Below are 24586 nucleotides of genomic sequence, written 5' to 3'. Positions count from 1 at the left end.
TTAAGCATGTAGGCAACCCAAAATGTACTAAAACTGCAAGTAGTTCCACCTTGTAGAAAGCAGGTGTTAATTAAAATATTACCGGGGAAACAAATCATAAAGATCCATCAAATTTACAGACTTTAGAGAGTGAGGGTTACACTGCTAGGGCATAGCAATAATTTCTGACATCTGGTGCCTTACAAGACACCCCTGTTAGAGCAGACATTTGCAAGCGCTGCTTCAGTGACGCAGCATAAAATCTGCTCTCCTGTAGCTATAGGAAAGGAGAGAAAATTTTTTTTCCTCCTGAATTTGCTGAGATTTCTTTCAGCAACAATTAAAAGGGCCTGGTTTTCAGGCCAAGCATTGTAATTCCAAACACCAAGAGAAAGAAGGCAGGCCTGAGAAGTTCAAAGCTCACAGATGAAAGAAAAAGGACATAATATAATAATTAATAAGTGGAATATAAAGCATATAGTGTTCTGCATCTTCAGTACGACATTCCAAGCTCAGATAGCTAAAGGTGGTCAAATAGTTGTTCCTTAGGGACCTGCTTATAAGGAAAGAGAAGAGTGAGTAGTGACAAAAGTCCCGAAGTGGCATCTCCATAAAGGTCATGTAAATGAACGAAATGGGTTTGGTGTAAGACAATAGGGAGTGGTGGGGACTGTGGCAAACTGGAGAGCACACGCCTGATTTTTTTACATGACATTGTCCTCTGCCCTCCCAATGAATTCTAGGGGAGAATGGTAAAAAGAGCTAAAGGTAGGAGATGTTAGCAGTCTGGGAAGCGGAAGTGGGAGCTAGTTGAAGGTGGATAGTAGGAGTGAGAGTCTGAGCAGAGGGAGGGGGGTTGCTGGCCTTCCTCTATAGCCTTTCTTCTCTTCGTTGTTGTTGTTTAGTCGCTAAGTTGCATCCAGCTCTTTTCTGACCCCATGGACTGTAGCCTGTCAGGCTCCTCTGTTGATGGGGTTTCCTGGGCAAGTATACTGGAGTGGGTTGCCATTTCCTCCTCCAGTCTCTTCCCTTTACGTGAAAGGTTTTAGAAGTTTGGTTTTTGTTGCATTTTTTAATTAAAAAAATTTTTAAGAGTATAATTACAGATGATTTGACATTTTTATGCTTTTTTTATATGGTTTAGATTAAAGCTTTTTTATTGGGAAGAGGTCAAGAGGCTATAGGTACTGACAGAGAAATATGAGTAGCGGATACCCAGGGCCACCACCTAGGGTGAATCAACCAGGAGGAGAATCAGCCAGAAAGGCCAATTCTGGTTCTGAGTTACAGCAGGGTCTGTGTAGGGGGCCAGGCCAGGGGTCTGACTTGGAAAGTGAGCATGGTGGAGTCGGGTAGGGGTAGAGGTGCCTGGGCCAGTTGGTGGATTTGCCAGCGAGACCACAGTGCTGAGATCAGGACGGACTGGCACCTTTTGTAGCCCGAGTGGAAATGCCTAAGATGCCAGGCAAATCGGAGGATTCCGGCGCTTAGCAATGCAGGCCCTGGAGTCAGAATGTCCAAGGTCACATCCTGGCTTCTCCACCAGCCACTCGCTTGACCGAGTCACTGCGACTCCCGGCTTCATGCCCCTGTCGCACAGCTGACTGTGGCCCCTCTCTCCCAGGGCTGAGTGAGTTTACACCTGTCGGTGCCAGCTCGCACGGTGCCTGGCACGTCATGAATGCTCAGTAAGTACTAGAGCACTCACTGTACAACTAGTCACACGGCTGCTTTTTTCTTGGAGGTGAGGGCAGGAGCCTGGCTCCTTGGCCTCTGATCCTGAGAGAAGGCTTGGATTTTGAATCCCCTGAAACACAGCAGCAAGCGGGCGGGAACCACTTCCGTCCAGAAAGGACAGCACCAAGCTGGAGAAGGAGGAGTGAGGTGGGGTGGGTGGTCACCCACCGCACCTGACGGTCATCTGAACTCTGGCTGGGGGTGAATCTTCTAAGGGGAAATGCTACTTTTAATCACAAATAAGCTGTGAGGATCCCCTGTGAAATATCGAATTCCAGTTAATTGCACGTTCCTGTAACTGATCCTGTTTCCTGTTTGGTCACAGTCTCTCCAACAAGTATTTTATCACCATGGCCTCCCTGTCAGCTCTTATGGGCACTTTTCCAAAAGAGGAATCCAAACCTCATCCTTCTCTCCTCTAAAGCTACCCTCTCTCCTTTTGCTGTTCCAGATCCTCATTTCCTTAACAATAAAGAAATGTCAGATGTCACCTTTCTGGTAGAAGGAAGACCATTTTATGCTCACAAAGTGCTGTTATTTACAGCATCTCCAAGGTATGTATCATCAGTTTTGAAAGCACTGAATTATAAGGGTGGTTATTACTATTCTCTGAAATTCAGTTTGGATGGTATCATCACTGAACGGGCAGATTTTCTTCTCAAAATCTAGGTTCCAAGATTATAGGGCATTGGTATACCTTGTTCAGGCAGCATGATTCACAAAGACAAAAGGCAGAAGCCGCCTAGGAGTCCATCCGTGGAGGACTGGATTTTAAAATGTAGTGTATACATACCTTGGGCTTCCCAGGTGGCGCTAGTGGTAAAGAACCTGCCTGCCAATGCAGGAGACATAAGAGATGCAGGTTCAATCCCTGGGTCAGGAAGATCCCCTGGAGGAGGTCATGGCAACCAACTCCAATATCCTTGCCTGGAGAATCCCACAGACAGAGGAGCCTGGTGGGCTACAGTCCATGGGGTCGCAGAGAGTCAGACATGACTGAAGCAAGAGCACGCACACACACATATACATACATTATTCAGCCTTAAAAAGGAAGCCAGTTCTGACACATGCTACAATATGAATGGGGACATTATATGAAGTGAAGTATGCCTGTCATAAAAAGACAAATATTATCGTATATGATTCCTTTTATATGAACCATCAGTGATCAAGTTCACGCAAGTGAAAGCAGCTCAGTTGTGTCCGACCTTTTTCTCCAGGCCAGAATACTGGAGTGGGTAGCCATTCCTTTCTCCAAGGGATCTTCCCAATCCAGGGATTGAACACAGGTCTTCTGCATTGCAGGCAGATTCTTTACCAGCTGAGCTACCAGGGAAAATCAAGTTCATAGGGACAGTAAATAGGAGGCTGGGAACTGGGGCTAGGGGAGGGGGAGTAGGAGTTGTTTTTTGAGGACAGGGTAAGTCTTGGAGATCGATTGCACAATGATGTGAATATACTCCATGTAAATATTAGTAAACACTCAAAACTGGTTAAGACAGTAAATTTTATGTTATGTACTTTTTAACCACAGTTTGGAAGAAGAATACAGGGCAGTCTCTAGCATAATCAGCAGTCTTTGGGTGGCTTAGCCAAGACACTGTTCCTCTGGGCAGATGGAGCACATACTGAGCACAGAGCTTCGTGAGTAGAGAGTGGACTGGATTGACTTCCTTAGCCAGGTGTCCTCATGCAACCTGAAAACTCACACTGCAGCCTTGAAATGCCTGCTCTCCAAATATCAGGGAACTCAGGCATAAGGCGCTCAAAATACACAGGTCCTGAATCTTACTTTTCCTGAACCCTGGAGTTGACAACGATAAAACATCATCCCTGCAAACTCCAGGAGATAGTGAAAGACAGAGAAGAAAAATACACTATCCTTTGCATGGTTCTGTTGTGACATCATGGAAGAGCTATATCAATACTGTGTGTGTGTGTGTGTGTGTGTGTGTGTGTGTTCAGTCGCTCAGTTGTGTCCGACTCTGCGACCCCATGAACTGTAGCTTGTACCAATGTTAACTTCTTAGTTTTAACAAGGTACCATGACTATGTCGGATGATAACATTAGGGCAAACTGGGTGAAGGGCATACTGGAACTTTCTGTACTATGTTCCCAACTCTTCTATAAATCTGAAATTATTTCAGATGTAAAGTTTAATTTATAATAAGAGACATGTCTGAGCTTATTTCTAAATGTGTTGAGTATGGGGGACTTGCCTGGTGGTTCAGTTGCTAGAATCCCCTGCACTGCAGGGGACAAGGGTTCAATCCCTGGTCGGGACACTAAGATCCCACATGCTGTGGAGCAACAAGCCCACGCTGCAACCTTTGAACCCAAGCGCCACTACGAGAGAGTGTGTGTGCCATATTGAAAGATCCCGCATAGTGCAGCAAAAATCCCACGTGCTGCAACCAAGACCCGATGCAGCCAAATAAGTAAGTAAATAGAGTATCAGTGTGTTCCACTGACTGGGTCTCTACCCACGAGGAACCTCGTTTAGCCAGTGGCAGGAAAATGCATCTAAAACCCCCAACAGAAGGTCATTCCTTTAGGGAGACAGTTAGGTAATCAACAGATGTTGATGCCTATGACGTTAAATACCCACCGTGCATCAGGGCCAGCCTGGCTCAGGCTCTGAGCATGCAGCAGAGGCAAGAGTCAGCAGCAGTCCCTCCCCTCTTGGAACAAAGGTTGTGTGGGAGGAGGAAAGAGTGAGTTGGAGCGCTCCATGGGCACCTGAGCAGCTTGAAATTTGAGTCAGGAAGGACTCCAGGAAGGAGGCAGCCTTTGTGATGGGCCTGCAAGGTGGAAGGGGTTTTTTGTTTCTTACTTTATTTATTCTTTTGGCCTCACCGCGCAGCTTGTGGGATCCTGGTTACCCAACTGGGGATCAAACCTGGGTCTCCTGCAGTGGAAGCTCAGAGTCCTAAACACTGGACCACCAGCTGGAATTCCCTGGACAGCGTTTTAAAAAGGCATTTGTTCTTTTCAAATCACCTGCTTGAGAAGTAATTTAACAGTTCTAGGCACTGTTTTTAACTTTAGTGTTTTAACTTCAAATTGGATTATGATATCATATCAGGGGACATGATATTAGACAATCTATGGACATGTCATCGTATTTCCGAGTTGGAGAATATATTACATGTTTCTATCATCAGAGAGCTGAGCCTTGCAAGCTGTGGATGTCTTTGTGAGTCTTCTCTCCCCTTTTATGTTCTCGCTCAGGTTCAAAGCACTCCTCTCCAGCAAACCAACGAACGACGGCACCTGCATCGAGATCGGGTACGTGAAGTACCCCATCTTTCAGGTGAGCCCCCGCGGTGACCCGGAACTCTGCCTGTGGGTGCGGGGCACCAGTGGGTCCCTCCCAGCCTCCGCCTGTGGATCAGCCACCACACTGTCATCCGCTCCTGCACTTCCGGCCCTTGTCTTCTCACTGCCCCTCCCCCTTACCATCCATGCAAGCCCACAGCGTTAACTGAGCACCTGCTATGTGCCCAGCACTGTGCTGGGCCTGGAGACCCAAGGATAAAGGGCATTCTTCCCCTGGGGCCTCACAATCCAGAATGGATAACTCTGAGTAGTTAGTCAGTTACAATATAAAGTTGGAGTGAGTGTGAGAGAACCAATGCGCTATGCCAACTCAGACCAGGGAGGTTGGGGAGGGCCCCTTGATGGGGTGCCAGCTGGAATACTGCAGGCTGAATTCAGAGACCCTGGTGAGCTCTGGGGAGGCTTGGGGCTTAAGAAAGGGAGTTAGAGGGCTTTCACTGGTGGTCTAGTGGCTAAGATTCTGAGATTCCAATGCAGAGGGCCTGGGTTCAATCCCTGGTTAGGGAACCAGATCCCACATAATGCAACCAAGAGTTTACGTGCCATGACTAAAAAAATCTCACATGCCACAACTAAAGATCCCACATGCTGAAATGAAGATTGGAGATCCCACATGCTGCAACTAAGACCCAGTGCAGCCAAATAAATAAATTTAAAAGGGGGATGGGGCCAGTTAGAATGTTGCAGGCAGAGAACAGGAGGTATGAAGTCCCCCAGAGATGATTGAGCCCAGTGTGATCAGGAACCAGTGGACTTTAGGGAATCCAGTGTCATGTTAATATTAATAGGCTAATTAATAGTTAATAGGTTAATAGTTAATATTAATAGGTTCAGGTTAATAGGCCTGAACCTAATGTAAATAGGAAGGAAGGCTTGTCAGAGGCCAGATGACATGGCCATGTCTCTGTTCGATTGAAAGCAATACCGTTTGGTTTATCGGGCACATTTGAGGGGAGCACAGCGACATTCTTGCTTTTCCTCCATCCTTCATGTCTGATTCACTGGGGCTTTTTTTGTGTGTATGGTGGTGTCTTTGTCTGGTTTTGGTATCAGGGCGATGGTGGCTTCATAGAAGATCTCTGGGAGTGTTCCTTCCTCTTCAGTCTTTTGGAAGAGTTTGAGAAGGACCGGTATATGTTCTTCTTTCTGTGTGTGGTAGAATACACCTGTGGAGCCACATGCTCTTGGATTTCGTGCCTGATTCATAAATCCAGCCCGTCAGTGACATGTCAAGCTAATAGAAATTCACACCCCTAGCCAGCCTCACAGCCCAGTTTCTGGGCCTCTGCCTCTCATCAGCGGTGTGAAGGCGGGCGGGCTGCTTGCATCATCCAGGGGCCCGCAGGGGAGACTGTGGCCCCTCCCTGCCTCCTCCTACAGCCAGGGCTGGTAGGCCAATGTGGGTGACCTGGGGATGGAGCTTATAGAATTCTGAACAGGACCTGATTCCTCCAGTTCAGTTCCAGAAGGACAGCCCTGGGAAGACGTGGGGAAGACACAGCCTGTCCCTCAGGAGACTCGCATTCCAGGAGGGTTGAGGAGACCACGCAGAGATAAGCAGGTGTCAGGGCTGGCCATGGTCTCCGGCCAGAGGTCCTGGTCTGGACTGTGAAGGACAGGGCTGCATTTCAGGATCTAAATGCTACACCCCTGGGTTTAAACAGCAGCATCCCCCTGTTTGAAATCATGATCCTTCATGTGACCTTGAAAAAACTGCCCAGCCTCTCTGAGCCTCAGTTTCCTTATCGGGCGAATAGGAGGGAAAGGGTATTCCAGAGGGATAAAGAGCACAAACAAAGGCACAAAAGTGGGAAGCCCTGGTGTGTGTTAGAGGGAAAGTGATTATAGTCCATTCAGCTGTGCCTTAAGGTAGACTGGACACTGAAAAGATACACTGGAGCCAGGTAGTAGAAGCCAAGTGCCAGTGGCCAGATGATGGTTCTTCCCTCCATTTACTAACCTTGGCCCCCAGATCCTGTGATTCAGAGTGCTACCAGGAAACCACCATGCCCTCACAGTAAGCCCTGAAGCCCGTTCATGTGCCTATATTTCCACCGTTAGAGATGCACTCCTTTGGTTATGCTGAAACTTCAAAATAAAGAATTCTTATAGAATAAGCATGGGCAAGACACTCTTCTCTGAACCTCATTTTCCCCATTTTTAACTCCAGCTATGAATGAGGCACTGGCCTTTGCTTGCACGTAGCTATCTGGACAAATCGTGCCACTTTTAGAGGTCAGGGACTGAGGTCCAGAGAACCTGGTGTTAGTCAATGAGAGAGCCATTATTTGAAGCCAATCCGGTCTTTGTTGTTCAGTCGTTCAGTCGTGGCCGACTGTGAACCCATGGACTGCAGCATGCCAGGCTTCCCTGTCCTTCACTATCTTCTGGAGCTTGCTCAAACTCATGTCCGTTGAGTCAGTGATGCCATTCAACCGTCTCATCCTCTGTTGTCCCCTTCTCCTCCTGCCTTCAATCTCTCCTAGCGTCAGGGTCTGAGTGCTAATGAGTTGGCTCTTCGCATCAGGTGGCCAAAGTATTGGAGCTTCAGCATCAATCCTTGTGATAAAGATTAAGGATTAATTTCCTTTAGGATTGACTGGCTTGATTTCCTTGCAGTCCAAGGGACTCTTCTTCTCCAGCACCACAGTTTGAAAGCAGAGAGGAACAATAACACTAGAAGCTCTGTTTCTTGTGCAGCAGCTACGTGCAGGGCTCAAAACCAGCAGTGCTCAACCCCAGTGCAGTGGAATCATTTGAGGAGCTTTGACGATTCCCAGTGTCCCGGCTGTCGTTCAGGATCTGGGCTGCAGCTCAGGCATCAGCATTTTTAAGTCTCCACCCTCTGCCATCATCCAGAGTCATGTGCAGCCAAGGTGGAGAACCAGGGCTCTAAGTTACAGTGTTTCTCAAACTTTCAGAAGCCTCAAAATCTCCAGGGGAAGCAGTAGGGGTGAAGAGAGTTGCTGTTAAGCCACGAAAGTTGCTGAAATGCAGATTCCTGAGCCCCACCCCCAGAGTTCCTGAGTCTGTAGGCCTGGGATGGGGCCCGAGAATTCATGTTTCTTATGAGAACATAGGTGATGCTGATACTTCTGGTCCAGGGACCCACTCTGAGAACCATGCCCCGTGTCGTCTAATCAGTTCAGGCCTCCCAGTTCCCCCTCCAGGTGGCTCTTCTCCGCCCGGACAGACAGGTAGAGGAAGTGGCCAGGCTTAGCTTCAGACCCAGGCCTGGCTGACTCCCAGACCTGATCTCTTACCTGCCTCCCTGCTATGAGGCCTTGGGTCCTCCCTAAAAATCACCCAGCCCCAAGGAAAGGCCCTTAGTGTTTGGGGCATGAGCCCAGTGCTGAAAACCGTGAACCCCCCTCTCCAGCTCTCTGAGTGCCCATGAAGGGGGCACTTATGCCATCAAGCCTAGGACTAAGAAGGGGTTCTTGTCATCAGAACCTGACTTGTGGCAGGCACTCAATAGATGCTGGGGGCCAGCGGAATGAGAGACGTATGCAGGAAGGCATGGCCCCAGGGGAATCGAATGCCTCTGTTTACTTTTGACCAGGGAAGGCTTCCCAGCCACATTAGCCGTGAGTTACTGTAATGGGCAGAGAAGATTGAGCAGACCCCAGGGAATTCTCCACGTGCCTGCCCCTTCCCCATAAAAGAAGAAAAGCCTCATTCGTGGCTCAAAATAGGCCAAGTCAGGCTGAATCTGACCCAGAAGGAGGCTCCCAGGGGCCAGCTCACTTCCCTTCCATGCTGAACAGAAGAATTTTAGTAAATGAGACGGCTTTGAGTTTCCTCTATGTGACTGTTTAACATCACACGCGGGCAAGAGCCCCTTGCAGCTGAGGCTGCACCTGGGAGCAAGGCCTCCAGCAGGCTGTGGACGCCGTTTACATCCTGCTTCATGCAGGTTGACAGCTGCCAAGAAAAGCAACTCCATAAACAGACCCCTTGGCCTAATCAGGGTCCGTTTCACTCCCTTGCAGAAAAGGCTCATGCCGGCTGAGTCTGAAGGTGGCACAGCACAGCCCAATTTAATTCCATTAGCCCCATGGTTAATGGGGCTCCACGCCTGCTCCTGAAAGCAACATTTCAAGTCAACAACGCAACCTTGAGGAAATGAGATAGCATGCTGGAGAAGTGCTTTGTAACTGGAGAGACCCTGTTTTCAGGACAGTTATTATTATTATGGCTCTTACCATCACTATTATTGATTTGGCCTTTATAAAAGAGAGGTCCTTGGGGAATAAATGGATTTTAATAAAGCCAGTGTCTCAACATTTGCCAAAGATTAGATGCTTGTGACCTGTCTGGGTTCGGGGGAAGAGTAAACAGTGTTACGTTATCATTTCACAAAGCCTCAATCATCAACACTAAAGCCCCACTCTGCCACAGGCAGTTGGCCACTGGGAGACTCAGACACAAAAGAGGAAGGGGAGGAATGGTGTTTCTGGTTAAAGTGTACTTGCCGCTGGCAGGCACTGGGAATGCAGAGGTGGGTAAGACCCACTCTGCACCCTCAGACCCCAGCAGGAAATAACACTGCAGTCGTGGGTGGTATGCCGCCCAGCATGGGGTGGGAGGCAGCTAAGAGAGCTGAGCAGGTCTGCGGAGGCTTCACAGAGGTGACTGCTGAGCTGGATCCTGAGAGAGGGGCCAGAGATCAACAGGTGGAGAAGGAGGGAAGGGCATCCAAGCAGAGGGAACAGTGTGGGCAAAAGCAGAGTGAAAGAGACGGTAGTGGGTTCTAATAAAGGCAAGTGGTTGGGAGTGGGAGACCAAACCAGTCAATCCTAAAGGAAATCAACCCTGAATACTCACTGGAAGGACTGCTTGCTACTCAAGCTGAAGCTCCAATACTTTGGCCACCTGATGCAAAGAGCCGACTCATTGGAAAAGCCCCTGATGCTGGGAAAGATAGAGGGCAGGAGGAGAAGGGGGCAACAGAGGATGAGATGGTTGGATGGCATCACTGAATCAATGGACATGAGTTTGAGCAAACTGCGGAAAATAGTGAAGGTCAGGGAAGCCTGGTGTGCTTCAGTCCATGGGCTTGCAAAGAGTCGGACACAACTTAGTGACTAAACAACAACAATTGAGATGAGAAGGGAGGAGTAGTAGGTGAGATCTGAAAAAGTAAATTGATCCAAAGCCACAGCATCCATTTCAGCAACAGTGAAAAATGGAAACAACCCACATGTCCATCAACTGGTGGATGGATACACAAACTGTAGTACATCCATACAACGGGATGTTGTTGAGCAGTGAAAAAGAAGTGACGGAGTGTGATACATGTGACCTTGAAAATACCATGCTAAGTGAACAAAGCTAGATGCAAAAGAACACATGTTGTACAATTTCATGTATATGAAATGTCCAGAAAAGGCAAATCATAGTAGATGTCATGACTGACCCAAAGAGGAAATGGGAGAGACTGCTAACAGGCATGAGGTTTCTCCAGGGGGCGGGGGTTGAAAATGTTCTAAAATTAGATTGTGGTGGGACTTCCCTGGCGGTCCAGTGGTTAAGACCACACTGCCACTGCAGGGGGCACAGGTTGGATCCCTGGTATGGGAACTAAGATTCTGCATGCCAAGTGATGCGGCCAAAATAAAGTAAAATAAAATTAGATTGTGGTGGTGGTTGTACATTGTGGATACCTAAAAACCACTGAATGGGGTACTTTGTTTTTTGTGGCACCAGGTCTTCACCCTTGTGCACGGGCTTTCTCTAGTTGAGATGAGCAGGGGCTACTTTCTAGCTGTGGTGTGCCGGCTTCTCATTGCAGTGGCTCGTCTTGTTGCAGGGCATAGGCTCTAGGCATATGGACTTCAGTAGTTGCGTCACGTGGGCTCATAGTTGTGGCTCACAGGCTTAGTTGCTCCAGGACATGTGGAATCTCCCTGGCCCAAGGATCAAACCCATGTCCCCTGCATTGGCAGGCGGGTTTTTTAACCACTGTACCACCAGGAAAGTCCGAACTCTGTACTTTAAATCAAAGCATTTTTAGATTCCACATATAGGTGACATCATACGGTCTTTTTCTTTCTGATTTACTTCACTTAGAATGATGATCTCTAGGTCCATCCACATTGCTGCAAATGGCATCATTTCAGTCTTTTTTATGACTAATATTCCATTGTGTATATATCTATCTGTATTCATATATAGATATAGATACACACACATCTTTATCCATTCATCTGTCAATGGACATTTAGGTTGTTTTCATGTCTTAGCTATTGTAAATAGTGCTGCTGTGAACATTGGGGTGCATATATCATTTCAAATTACAGTTTTGTCTGGATACATGCCCAGGATTTAGGATTGCTGGATCACATAGCAAGACTATTTTTAGAATTTTTTAAGGAATCTACATACTGTTTTCCACAGTGGCTGTACCCATTTACATTTCTACCAACAGTGTAGGAGCATTCCCTTTTCTCCACGCCCTTTCCAGCATTTATTATTTGTAGATTTTTTAATAGTGGCCATTCTGGCCTGTGTGAGGTAGAACTTTGTTATAGTTTTGATTTGCATTTATCTAATAATTGCCCTTGCTGAGCATCTTTTCATATGCCTATTGACCATGTGTATGTTTTCTTTGAAGACATGTTTATTTAGGTCTTCTGCCTGGGTTTTGGTTGGGTTGTTTGGTTTTTGTTATTGAGTTACATTAAAAGCGATTACTTTAAACCCACTTGCATAAAGTAGATTGAAATCAGTCACAAATGATGTTGAATGACCTGAGTAAGAAAATGGAAGGTCATTCATACTAGAAAGATTTTTCACCCTCAGAGAAAATTAAAAAGCTAACATTTACTGAGTTCTTGCCATACATCTGCCAGATCTCTGTTGGGCCTCTTACATGCATTAACTCGTTTAAATTCTCATCACAACCCCATGAGGTAGGTAATATTATCCCCACTTTACAGATGATGAAACTGAGGCATAGAGAGCCTAATTTAATTCAGGTCTCACAGCTTTTAAGTGGCAGAGCCAAGTCAGAAACTGAAGCAGTTCAACTCCAGGACCTTGCTCTTAACCAGTGTCCTGAATTGGTCAGACTGTCAGAGCCACAAGGGACCACAGAGGGCAACCCGGTCCAGTCACCTCATTTTACAGACATCCAGAGATGGGATGTAAACAATCTACAGGTTTTTCTAACACAGCTGCTTAGGGTCAGGCAGCTAAAGTCAATGTGTTATCTAGGCAGGCAGAAAACATTAGAGAATGGTGGAGACTATGGCCAACTCGGGAGGATACACGCCACCTAATGTTTTAACATTCAGCTTCATGGGAGGTGGTGACAGCCAATATTCTCACAGCCTTGGGCTTAATTCTACCTAAGAGACACCAGTTTGCAAAGCTCTGGGACTTTACACACCATCCAGTCATGTGTACGAAGCCTGGCTTGGACAGTTCACACCATCAATAAAACATTGAGACCCTGGACCCTTAATGACTTCATCTTGGCCCTTATCAAGATATAATAAGGAGAAGGTGGTCTTGTGGTGGCCCAGAGTCACCTTCTGAAGCTGAGACCAGAGGTTTACGGCCAAACTGGGTTGTGTTCCCAGGAGAGCTGCGGCTGGTTCAGGGTCTTTAAGTCATGCCACATGTGCTGCAGTTCTGGGCAGCTTGATGGGGTTGGAGGTGAAAAGACAACCCATGATTGTCACCCATAGATGGGGGGAAACTGTCCTGGGGAGCAGAGCTTAGAATTGTTTAATTTGGCCCTGAGGGTGAACCACAGGGTGACAGATTACAGCATGGTGTAAGAAAACATATCCAGCCTATAAAACTTGTGAATGGAACTTCTTCCTGAAAGGCCGCAATCCAGGGGGAATGGCCACCCCTGAGAAGGGGTGTTACGCAGGGACTCAGAGCCACTCTGAGGCTTCGACTGGGTGGCGGTAAGGTGACTGTGTCTGTGTGCCGTGGGCTCTGTGCTCACCGTGTTCTGTCTTCCAGCTGGTTATGCAGTATCTCTACTACGGTGGCCCAGAGTCGCTTCTCATTAAAAACAACGAGATAATGGAGGTGAGGAGCCCGCCGTGGTCCTGAGTGGGTGGCTCACGTGGGTGGTGTCTGGGGAAAGCCTGTGTCTGGTTTGCATTTGGATGCAGGCTTGGGGGTCCTGCCTGCCTCCTTCAGATCTCTCAAGGACTTCTTCCCAGAGCCCCTCCCTGGAAGGCTGGGGTGCTGGGTGCGCTAGTCTGAGCTCTTTCAGTAGCAGCTGAGTGAAGCCTAATTTTATCTGGCTCTGGGGGTGGAGGGAAGGAAATTTACTGAAGAGTTTGAGGCTACCTCTAGTTCCAGGCACAGCTGGGGCTCAAATAGCATCATCAGAAACTGTCCTTGACAATTTCTCCCTTGTCATTTGTAGGAAAAACATTTCATCTGAAAGCTTTCCTCAAATCTCAGCGTGTCCATTGAGGCAAAAGCTAAGAGGCAATTACAAGCTCTCCGGCTTCACTCAGCAGCTCCCTGGCTCTCCCCATCTCCTGTCCACCTCTCGTAACTGTGTTCTCCCCCTCCTTGCTCCTCCGGCCTTGTTTCTGCCTCCCATCTGTCCAAAGCCAAGATTTCCCCTGCTCCTTCCTAGGAGTGGGACTCTTGTGTCAAAGGTGGTAGCTTTAAGTGAGTGAAAGTCATTCAGTCATGTCCAACTCTTTGTGACCCCATGAACTATACAGTCCATGGAATTTTCCAGGCCAGAATACTGGAGTGGGTAGCCATTCCCTTCTCCAAGGGATCTTCCCAACCCAGGGATTGAACCCAGGTCTCCTGCAATGAACCCAGGTCTCCTGCATTGCAGGTAGGTTCTTTACCAGCTGAGCCACCAGGGTAGCTTTAAATCAGAAGCCAAAATCGCTCTGCTAGTCCTGAGAGAAAGAGCCGGGACCCCATTCAGGTGCCGGAAGTCCGGGGGGCCTGATGAGAGATGTTAAAACATGAGGAGTCGTTCAAGAAGTGACCCCTCCTGGTGGTTCAGACATGGACTCTGGGCCTGACTGGCTTCAAATCCAGGCTCTGCCCCTTCTGTGATCTTGGACCAGTCATTTAACCTCTCTGATCCTCAGCTTTCATACTTACAGGATGGGGATGACAATATCTACCCCACTGGGTTTTGAAGATCTTAAGAGTTTCTGTTTGTAAGATGCTTACACAGTGCCTGGCGTGTGTCACAGTGCCTGGCGTGTGTCACAGTGCCTGGCGTGTGTTCACTGTGGAGCCCTTTATCCCTTTGTTCTTATTCTGTGAAACCTTCCGTGGTCACCCCCCGCCCCCCGAAGTTCCTCTCTTGTCTCCCTGGACCACTCCTCTGACAAATCACAGCCTCAGAACTTAGACTGCACTCTGAGGACTCAGACTCTTTCATAAACCTTTTAAAAAGCTATTTTCAAATTAAAATAATGAACATACATTTCAATCATGTAAATAATACAGAAGAGCTTTATAATACTTAAAAAGCCCCTCATCCAGCCATCTCCCTTCCATCCCTCCGTCCTTTCCCCAAAGGCAATCCCTTTGAACTCTTGCTTCAGTCCTTTTCTTCCCCTTCTTCTGTTCAGCATCTTCCGAGGCCAGGTGCCCTGCTCACGGCTGGGATGTAACTGTGATGCAGAGGGGCAGAGATCCCTGCCTTCCCAGCCTCTGGGGAAGGTGATGGGCATGACATCATGTCTGGTGTGAGAAGGGCTGTGAAGAAGACTAAGACAGGTTAAGGGGGCCAGACAGTGATGGAGCGAGGAGACCTGAGGTGATATCTGTGTTGAGACCTGAATGAACGGAGGAAGTGAGCCACCTCGACATCCATCCTGCTAACTAAGAGCGATCAGGCTTCCCAGGTGGCTCAGTGGTAAAGAATCTGCCTGCCGATGCAGGAGGTGCAAGAAACACAGATTGAATCCCTGGGTCAGGAGGATCCCCTAGAAGAGGAAATGGTAACTGGCTCCAGTATTCTTGCCTAGAAAATTCCATGGACAGAGGAGCCTGGTGGGCTACAGTCCAGGGGGTCACAAAGAGTCTGACACAACTGAGCACACACACACACACACACACACAAATAAAAACGTTGACCCTTATTTCTGAACGTAACAATTTTAAGCATCTCTGCTTGACTTCCTGCTGCAATAGATGGAAATCTGATTCACTTTGACCCCACGCCTCCCCTCTGCCATCTTCCCCCACAGTCGAGTTCTGTCATGGGGTCCTAGTCCACCTGTGTAACCTTTGTGCTTTAAAGTGATGTATCAACACTTTATGCTCGGTGTCTGCACCTTGGGTTCCGCTGTAGGAGATGAAGGGTTTTCTCACCACAGTAGTTGCTTTCCTTCCACCTCCCAGCCTCTAACAGGCTCTTTTTATGCTTTTTTAGCTCCTGTCTGCCGCTAAATTTTTCCAGCTGGAGGCTTTGCAGCGACACTGTGAGATTATCTGTGCAAAAAGCATCAATACCGACAACTGTGTGGATATTTACAACCATGCCAAGGTAATCAATCCCATTCTCACTGTCCAAGCATGCCCCATGCACTTTTGTGGGAGAGGCTTTCTCTGCAGATGCTGCGAGTCTGGGCAGAGGGTGGATGCTGGGTCTGTGCATCCAGGCCGAGCTGACCTCATTCTTCTAAGGTCTGCTTCCTGCTTTAGGAGAGATGTCTTTCTCGTCTTCCGCCCCTCCAGAATACAATGGAAGCAGAAAGCCAGAAGTTTTAAAAGCATAGTCATCCTCAGACTCCAGCGTGTGCATGAATCACATTGCAGGCTCTGCTTCAGCGGGCCCAGGCTGGGCCCTGGTTCTGCATTTCTAACAAGCTCTCAGGTGAAGCCTCTGCACCTGGTCTAGGCCACAGGCCACACACTTAAGGAGCAAGGTTCTGGAACAGTGGTTCTCCAAGGGGTCTCCAATCCGGCAGCACCAGCATCATTTGGGAGCTTGTCAGAAATGCACTGACATTTGTTAGAGGCCCCACTCAGACCTACTGAGTCAGAAACTGGGGGGTCAGGCCTGGTTGTATGCAGCTTTGTGAGCCCTCCCTGTGATTCTGGGGTTGTTCATGGGGGAGAACCATTATTCTAGAACTGAGGTTCCCAACACTGGCTGCATGGAAGAATCACCTGGGCACTCACTTAAAATCCCCATGTCTGGGACCTCTCACAGACCAATTCATCAGTCTCTGGGGGTGGAACCTGGGAAAGAGAGAGATTTTTTTCATAACTTCCTGGGTGACTCTCAGATGTGCCAAGGTTGAGAACAGATTGTCAGTGCTAAAGAAGTCCAAGGAGTCCTCCTAGTCAGGTGGACCCAACATCTGGGGAGACATTTGGAATCTCTGTTTGGCCTATCACCCCAGATCTCTGCTGGGGAGTCCAGCAATCTATATTTTTAACAGGCTCCTAGGGCGACTGTTGTGATTTCAGCCCTAAGACCAGTCTTCACTCCAGTTTTTGGAGTAAAATCAGTGAACCACCAATTTCATCCAATTCATTTTACAAGTGGAGATTAAAATCGTATGTCCAGGTAACATTTCATTTGGGCTCATGTGCTCAGGAGAGGGGGATTAGCATCTGCTAGAAAGAAACAATGAGATGAATTAAGATTAGGAGTTCATTTAAAACAAAACATTCCTCTTTGATAGAACTAGAGCTCAGCACATATGCCTCCCACATCCACAGTCTGTAGAGGAACCACTGATGTGAATAACAGTTATTCTGCTTGTTGTTAAAAAAAAAAAAAAAAAAAAACAAGTCGTGGTTGAGATATTATTTTCTGTCTTAAGTCAACATTCTCTAAGCCCTTTTCATGTGCAGGCCCCTGTGCTTAAAGCCCTGTGGCATTACCTTTTTTAATCCTCACCACAATCCTTTCGTTAGTCCATGTTATGATAAGGAAGCAGAAGCACAGAGAAGTGAAGTAACTTGCTTAAGGTCACACAACTATGACTGAGATTTTTTTTCCGCTGTGGTGAAATATATGCAATGTGAAACTTACCATTTACCATGACACTTACCATTTCTAAGTGTATACTGCAGTGGCATTAAGTACATTCCCATTGTTGTACAACCATCGTCACTATCCATCTCCAGAACTTTTCATCTTTCTAAACTGAAACTCTATACCCATTAAATACAAGCTCCCCATTCCCCCCTCCTCCATGGCCCCTGGCCACCATCATCCTACCCTCTGTCGCTATGAATTCTACTGCTCCAGGTACCTCATATAAGTGAAATCATACAGTATTTGTTTGGTTTATTTTTGTGGCTGCCTTCTTTCATTTAGCACAATGTCTTTAAGGTTCATCCATGTTGTAGCATGTGTCAGAATTTCATTTCAAGGCTGAATATATTCCATTGTATGTATGTCGCACATTTCTTGCATTCATCCGTGGTCACTTGGGTTGCTTCTACCTCTTGGCTACTGTAAATAATGTTGCGGTGAACAGGGGTGTGCAAATATCCATTGTCGTCTCTGCTTTCAGTTCTTCGGGTGTATATGCCCAGAAGGATAAACCTCACTTCACAGCACAGGTTCTTCCTTGTGTTTACAGTCTGGCCTAATACCTGTTTGAAATATTTGTGATCATTCTTAATACTCAGAAGATTTTCTGATGGGTCATCAGTAAATCAAAAGATACAGGGAGGCTACTTGCTCCCCACTCACAGTGGGTGTTTTGGTTAAATGAGACTTTTACCAAAACCTGGTTTCTTGGGACACAACAGAAAAATTTTTTTATCTTAAACTGGTTACTTTGCAGAAAGCGTATCCAGAGAAAACTCTCTACCCAGGAAGAGGGCCTGATTAGTTTCACCTTCCTCTGCCCCCTCCTCTGGCCATGGACGCCCAAATTGCCCTGTGAGCCCCACATCCACAGTAGCTTTACTGTGGTCTATCTCCTTGGGAATGCAGCAAGGCCTACACACCACAGTCCCATTTTAATCACTTCAGCCTCCTTGGCAGGCAGCTTCTGTAGCTCTCTTGCTATTTAATAACACAGCCAATGCAACGTGAGCCCGGACTGGGAATGCGTTTGTGCTACAGGCTTACAGCACCTGTGGCCAAGAACTGCCTTCATATATGTACCTCTACAGCCGGCCAGCCTCTGCCTACCCTCTCAGCCTCATCCTGGGGCATTTCCAAGGTCAACACCTGCCCTTCATGATACTTGCATGGAGGCCAGGGCAGTGCCAGCCCCGACCCCATGCGCCCTCTATGTGCCCTGCAGCATTAACTGTCACCTGCCATGTGGATTCTGTTCCTGGCAGATTGTGCTGCAGACTGAGGTTGGTTTAGCAAAAGAGCCAGAAAAGAAAGAAACCAACACTCGGTTTGGAACCCTCGGAAATGCAGGCAGTTAGGCACTAACAACCATGTTTCAAATATCAGCAAGTTCTTGGCAGCATTACTTCTGTTCTGCACCTAACCATTAGCGACATCTGTGAAGTTTTATCCAGAAGAGAAGTCCAGCCCATAAATACATGGCTTCATCATCTTTGTTTTCCTAGCAAAGCTGTCCCAAACTATTCAGTCATGAAGAAGAGGCTCTGGAGCCTCTGATGGCTTTTTTGGGGTGTCTTTCAGCTTGAGAAAAAGAACAAGCCTGTTCATCAGATTGAATCTAAACTAAGGCAGTGCTCAATGGGGCACTGTGATGAGAAGAACATGGGTTTGGAAACCAAGGGATTCGTTCCCTAGTATTTATTGTGTGCCCACTATTTACCAGGAATTGTATACACACTTTAATGTGTGTATTCAGATGTGTAATACACATCTGGTAAGACATGGTCTCTGCACTTGAAAAAATTTTTGTCTAGAACAGGGGTCAGCAAACTTCTTCTGTGACAATCCAGGTAAATATTTTCACAGAGGCCATGTGGTCACTTTGATCCTCCTCAGCTCTGCTTTGCAGTACAAAAGCAGCCAGAGACAATATGCAAATGAGTGGGTGTGGCTGTGTCCTAATAAAACTTTATTTATAAAACCAGGCTCAGTTCAGTTCAGTTGCTCAGTCGTGTCTGACTCTTTGCTACCCCATGAATCGCAGCACACCAGGCCTCCCTGTCCATCACCAGCTCCCGGAGTTTACTCAAACTCATGCCCATCGAGTCGGTGATGCCATCCAGCCATCTCATCCTCTGTCATCCCCTTCTCCTCCTGCCCCCAATCCCTCCCAGCATCAGGGTCTTTTCCAATGAGTCAACTCTTCGCATGAGGTGGCCAAAGTATTGGAGTTTCAGCTTCAACATCAATTCTTCCAACAAACACCCAGGACTGATCTGCTTTAGGATGGACTGGTTTGATCTCCTTGCCGTCCAAGGGACTCTCAAGAGTCTTCTCCAACACCACAGTTCAAAAGCATCAATTCTTCGGCGCTCAGCCTTCTTCACAGTCTAACTCTCACATCCAGGCCACATTTGGCACCCAGGCCTGTAGTTTGTCAACTGTTGGTCTAGACGGTGAGAGTTCCAGTCCCTGTTCTGTCTGTAATTAGATATGTAAAAGTAGGCAAGCATATGATGTATAGTCACCATTCAGTAAATATCACCATGTATAAGTAAGTACTTATTATTCTCTAATTACACTAGCTTACAATAAGAAACGCGCCTATACAAAGTGAGTGGCTAGGAGTGGTAAGAGAAGGGGGCTCTCTGTGTCCCCAGAATCAGAGATTGGCAACTCTGAGCCACAGTTTCCCCACATGTACAATGAAGCCTTTTCTCTGTAACTCAAAAAACTGGATTCATCTTGAAAGAATTAAAACATTGCTAAGAACTCTTCCAGCTCCAGCATACTATGCATCTGTGTAACATGTGGATAATAACAAACCTACTCACTTGATAAACCTCAACAAGCTCCCTAAGCCTCTCAGAATAAGCTGGTATGTCCACGTCTTAAATACTCAGAGCATGGTACTCACTAGTCTAAGCCCCCTCATTTTGTGGCTTGGGAAACTGAGGCCCAGAGAAGTGATTTGACCTGCCCAAAGTTGCATATGATTTTTATGAAGACAGGTCATTGGCTCACTGAATTATCACATGGGGTCAGTGAGTTCAAGGTTACAGGCTTGGTCCTACTGTGGTCCAGTTAGCTGAACTAGGTTCCGTAGATACAGCCAATTCCCCTTATCCTAACCTAGCCACCTACTTTGTCCACATGGGTCCCTGGATATAAATGAGTGAGATGAGAGTAATAATTACAAATAGTGTACAGTTAGCATGACAGCTAATACTGAGAAACTGCTGATGCTGACTGCAAACAGTCACTGTTCTGAACATGCCATGTATTACCTCACCTAAGGCCAGCAACAGCTTATTAGGTGGGTATTATTATTTGCCCCCACTTTAGAGATAGGAATACTGAGACACAGAGATTCAATAACTCACCCAGCAGCAGATGGCTGGAATGGCGCAGTCTGGAATAAATTCCAGAGTCCCCTACCTCCCCCCCGCTTCCTATCCTGCCTCCCCTAAGTGTGACAGATGACAGAGTCCCACCATCAGTTATGTTCCACTCAGTGCCCCCAACAGGTTAATGATGTGAGGACATAATTTCCAGTTTGAAAATGAGGAACCTAAAGCCAGAAGCCAATTAAAGCAGCACAAATTCAGAAGAATGGGGGCATCCCGATTTGAATCCAAGTCTCCCACTCATTCCTCCTTTGCCCAGTCGGCACTGCCTCATTATCATTCCACCATCCACAGCAAGCAGCTGCAAGTGCGTCTATGGCCTAAGGGACAGAATATTAGGGAGTTCAGAACAATGAATTCCACATTCAGATAATTTAGATAATTCAGCATCTAAATAAAGCAGCAGGCTATCATCTCAGGGAGCACTTAACTAACTTCTGAGCATGCAGCTCATTGCAAAAGAGAAACTTGCAAGCTTTGAAAACCAAAGAAAAGGCCTGAATACAGACAGCCAGCCCTCATACCCACATTGTTCATCTCAAACATGAATTCCTCCAGCAAGCATGTTTCCGAGATTTAATGGGATCAGGCTAGAGGCAGTGCGTGCTAATGGTTAAACACACAGCCTTCAGGACTTGGGTTACAGGGTTCACCTCCTGGTTCTGCCTTTGACATGTTGTATGAATTTTTGTCAGCTACTCTCTTGCCTCAGTTTCCTCATCTGTAAATCAGAGGTGGTAATAGCACCTGCCTCAAGGAAATTTGAAGATTAAATGAGATGATGCACATGAAGTGTTTAGCACAATGCTGTCAATGCATGTTTGCTGCTGATATTGTAACTCTGAGAGTGAACTGCTCATTCACACATTCAACAAATCTGTACTGCATCTACTGCCTGCCAAGTCTTCTGCTTGGGGTTGCAACGTGAGGCAGGTTGATGTCAGCCCTGCCGTATTGGTTTAGTCTGTCGGGAACTATGTCTCTCCATCAGTTTCTCAGCGTTAGCACTGACTGATAACGTGAGCTACATAATTGTCTGCCACGGGGTCTGTCCTCTGCGTGGTGAGATATTTAGCAGCTTCTATGGGGGCTTCCCAGGTGGCGCTAGTGGTAAAGAACCTGCCTGCCAGTACAGGAGATGTAAGAGATGTAAGTATGATCCCTGGGTCAGAAAGATCCCCTGGAGGAGGGCATGGCAACCCACTCCAGTATTCTTGCCTGGAGAATCCCATGGACAGGGAGCCTGGAGGGCTACGGCCCATGGGGTCGCAGAGAATCAGACACACCTGAAGCAACTTAGCATGCATGCATCGTGTAAAGAGATTAGAACTGTGTCTGCAGAAGGGAGAGGGCTTGGGGAAGCACACACAGCCACGTGAAGCCAGCTCCAAACTGGCACCTCTCACACAGCTACATCCTCTTAGCCAGAGCAACTCACAAGGCCAAGGCCTGGAGAAATGAACTCAGCCCTCCGATGGGAGGAGCTGCCAGGTCACGTCCACTGGGTGTGAATACAGCAAAGGACGCTGAATCAGGGCCACTGTCGCAGTCAAGCTACCTTAATAGGTACTCACCAGAATATAGATGAAAACAGGTGCTTTCAGAAACATAACCATCTCGTGCTTCCTCTCCACTCTCCACAGTTTCTTGGAGTCACAGAGCTCTCAGCATATTGCGAAGGCTACTTTCTCAAAAACATGATGGTCCTTATCGAAAATGAAGCCTTCAAGCAGCTCCTATATGACAAAAATGGTGAGGGCACGGGCCAGGATGTGCTGCAGGACTTACAGAGGACGTTGGCCATCAGGATTCAGTCAATCCACTTGTCATCTTCCAAAGGCTCTGTTGTATGAGACGTCCGGTCCAGGAGTGTTCCCGGGGACTTGCCAGTTCGGCTGCTATGTTGGCTTCCCGTGGACCTACACGTCTCACCTGGCGTCTGTGTTTGGCTGAGCCAAGGAGCTGCCTCAACTGCCTCAGCTGCTCTTGACAAAGCAAATGCAGCTCCCGTGAGCTCCTGTTGAGAAAGGAAGGACATGCCACTGGCTTACAGATCAGAGTGCACCTGGATCCAGAGGTAGAAGGCCGTGGGGCAGCCACGCTGACCTCATCTGAAAGCCCCCCGGGGCAGTTGAACACCCCTTGCCAAGGACCTCTGTCCAGTGGGCGGACTGAGAACTAAAGGTCATTCAGGTTCCAGATTGACAGTTGGAGAACTTCACCGTAGGACCCTGAATAGCATTATATTTATTACACATTAAGGACCTTAGTAGCTGCAGTTCCATAAGAGTCAACAGGATAGCAAATTGGTGAGACTGTTACCAATAACGAAGACAAATTTTTAGGGGTGGGAACTTTTTAAAATGTTCATATAAAAACCCCCAAAACAGGGCAGCCTTGTAGTTTAAAATATATTTCTAAAAGCTTAACAGTTCATTTTCAACTGAATTGTGTTTAGGGATCTGTGTTTTGAGATTTCTTTTCTTTTTTGAAGAAAAAAACAGTAAGTAGCAGGTCTGTACTGTATAAACATGCATCTGACAAGATATTGCTGATATTCTACACAAGGTGAAATAATAACCTTGCCTTAGTGATCATGGTTACACAAAAGAGGTGCACTGCCAATAATTATCTTTAACTCAGTAGTTGAAAAAAAAACCTGCATGCTGATTGTGGTTTCGGGGTGAGAATAAAATCCCCCCACATTAAAAAAATCACACATGCATTTGCATGGGCCCGAACCTGTAAACTGTTACGTTTGTGCTTCATTTTTGCCAAGGTAAAAATGTCCCATCACTTCTTGCTAAAAGTCCATTTGGTGAAACTAACATATCCATTTCCTTCCATAGTTACGAATGTCCCTGAGATGCTGTTGCAGAAGTGTGTTCATAGATGATGCTGCATAGGGGATGGGGGCGGGGCACGTTGGAGAATTTACTATTAATCCCAGAGTTCTCTCTGTATTCTCAGAAGATGTTAATAGTTTGTTACTAGCCAGAGAATATGACTATGTTAGATTATTTTTAAAGATGAAATATGTATGATAGGATGGATTCTCTCTGTATTCCAAGAGTGTACAGTATAGGGTTATCTATAATGAAAGTTTATATTGACAGGGTTCCGTTTGCTCTGCCATATATTATAAGCAGAAGAGATTAGTGAAGTGCCACAATATTCCAAACAATCTCTGAGTTGCTGCCTTTTCTTTCTTGTCCTTTCATTTGAAACCTAGATAACATGCAGTTAAAAACTAGGAGAATGACTCTTACCCTTTGGGATGGCAAAGTTTTGTTGATAAACATATTTCCTAGCATGCCTTTGGGAACTTGTGCACAGACCCTAGAGTCTAAAGGAGCTGCTGTTCAAACGTTGTACTAGCCCCCTGAGCCGTTGTTCGGAGGACCAAGGTCAAGTCCTGTTTCTTGGGTGTGACCCATGGCACACGCGGGCCACATCCCTCTACAGTATTGGCTCTTCTCTGACGCTGATACAAGGCTTCTCTTCCACCTGGTCATTTGCAAACCTCCCCAGCCCCTACCATCCAATGAGGAAGGGGGGAAAAAACAAACTGTCTACAGAGGAATCCAAGTTACAGATACACAGCATGTCCTGAGTCTTTGCTGTCTCTCACCTCCTCCTGTCCTCAGAGTTGCTGCGTGGATGTTTCCTACCGCGACTGACTTCCCTGTGAATGTCTGATGCTAGCTCAGGGCCTTTGGGCATGGATTATGTACAGTGGCAACTCCTGATGGGCTTCTGTTATAGTTTGGTGTGCTTTCTCTGTCATTAAAAGAAATGATTTTCCCAAGTCGCGCATTGTTTTCATGGTACCTGTGAACTCGTACCCAGCTGTAGCCTCAGAAAGTCACTCAGTTCAGAAATCGGAAAAGATGACCCCGCAGAAAAAAGAATCAAGGGGAGTGAAGACGCTAGATACAAGATAGGTGCTCGTGTCGCGGAGCACCTCCTGCTCTGCCAACTAGAACTTGGCTAACCCAGCTCTAGTCCCCTGGGACTGCGGACCCCTCTGGGTGCTACCCTTGGATTTCCTTCCCATCAGGCAGAGGACGTATAGGCGCCACTGGGAAGTACTTTTGCCTCCTGCAGTGAATA

General features: G+C 47.0%; 1 protein-coding gene across 3 annotated transcripts in view; it reads left to right on the top strand.

The window, feature by feature from the left end:
* BTBD11 (BTB domain containing 11) overlaps nucleotides 1-24281 on the top strand; it is a 316336-nt gene extending 292055 nt beyond the window's left edge. For 2 of the 3 annotated variants that reach the window (XM_043881244.1, XM_043881243.1), the window contains 5 exons: nucleotides 2168-2270; nucleotides 4949-5030; nucleotides 13037-13105; nucleotides 15447-15560; nucleotides 22117-24281. In XM_043881244.1, coding sequence (XP_043737179.1) covers nucleotides 2168-2270; nucleotides 4949-5030; nucleotides 13037-13105; nucleotides 15447-15560; nucleotides 22117-22326 — 578 coding nt within the window. In that variant the 3' untranslated portion in view covers nucleotides 22327-24281. Of the gene's footprint in view, nucleotides 1-2167; nucleotides 2271-4948; nucleotides 5031-9048; nucleotides 9851-13036; nucleotides 13106-15446; nucleotides 15561-22116 lie in introns of those variants that run through there. The other variant, XM_043881245.1, reaches the window with a different exon arrangement.
* Nucleotides 24282-24586: the final 305 nt, after the last annotated feature.

Source organism: Cervus elaphus, chromosome 22, assembly GCF_910594005.1.
Source record: "Cervus elaphus chromosome 22, mCerEla1.1, whole genome shotgun sequence".
In the NCBI taxonomy this organism is placed as follows: domain Eukaryota; kingdom Metazoa; phylum Chordata; class Mammalia; order Artiodactyla; family Cervidae; genus Cervus; species Cervus elaphus.
This window is presented reverse-complemented; position numbering and strand designations above follow the sequence as displayed.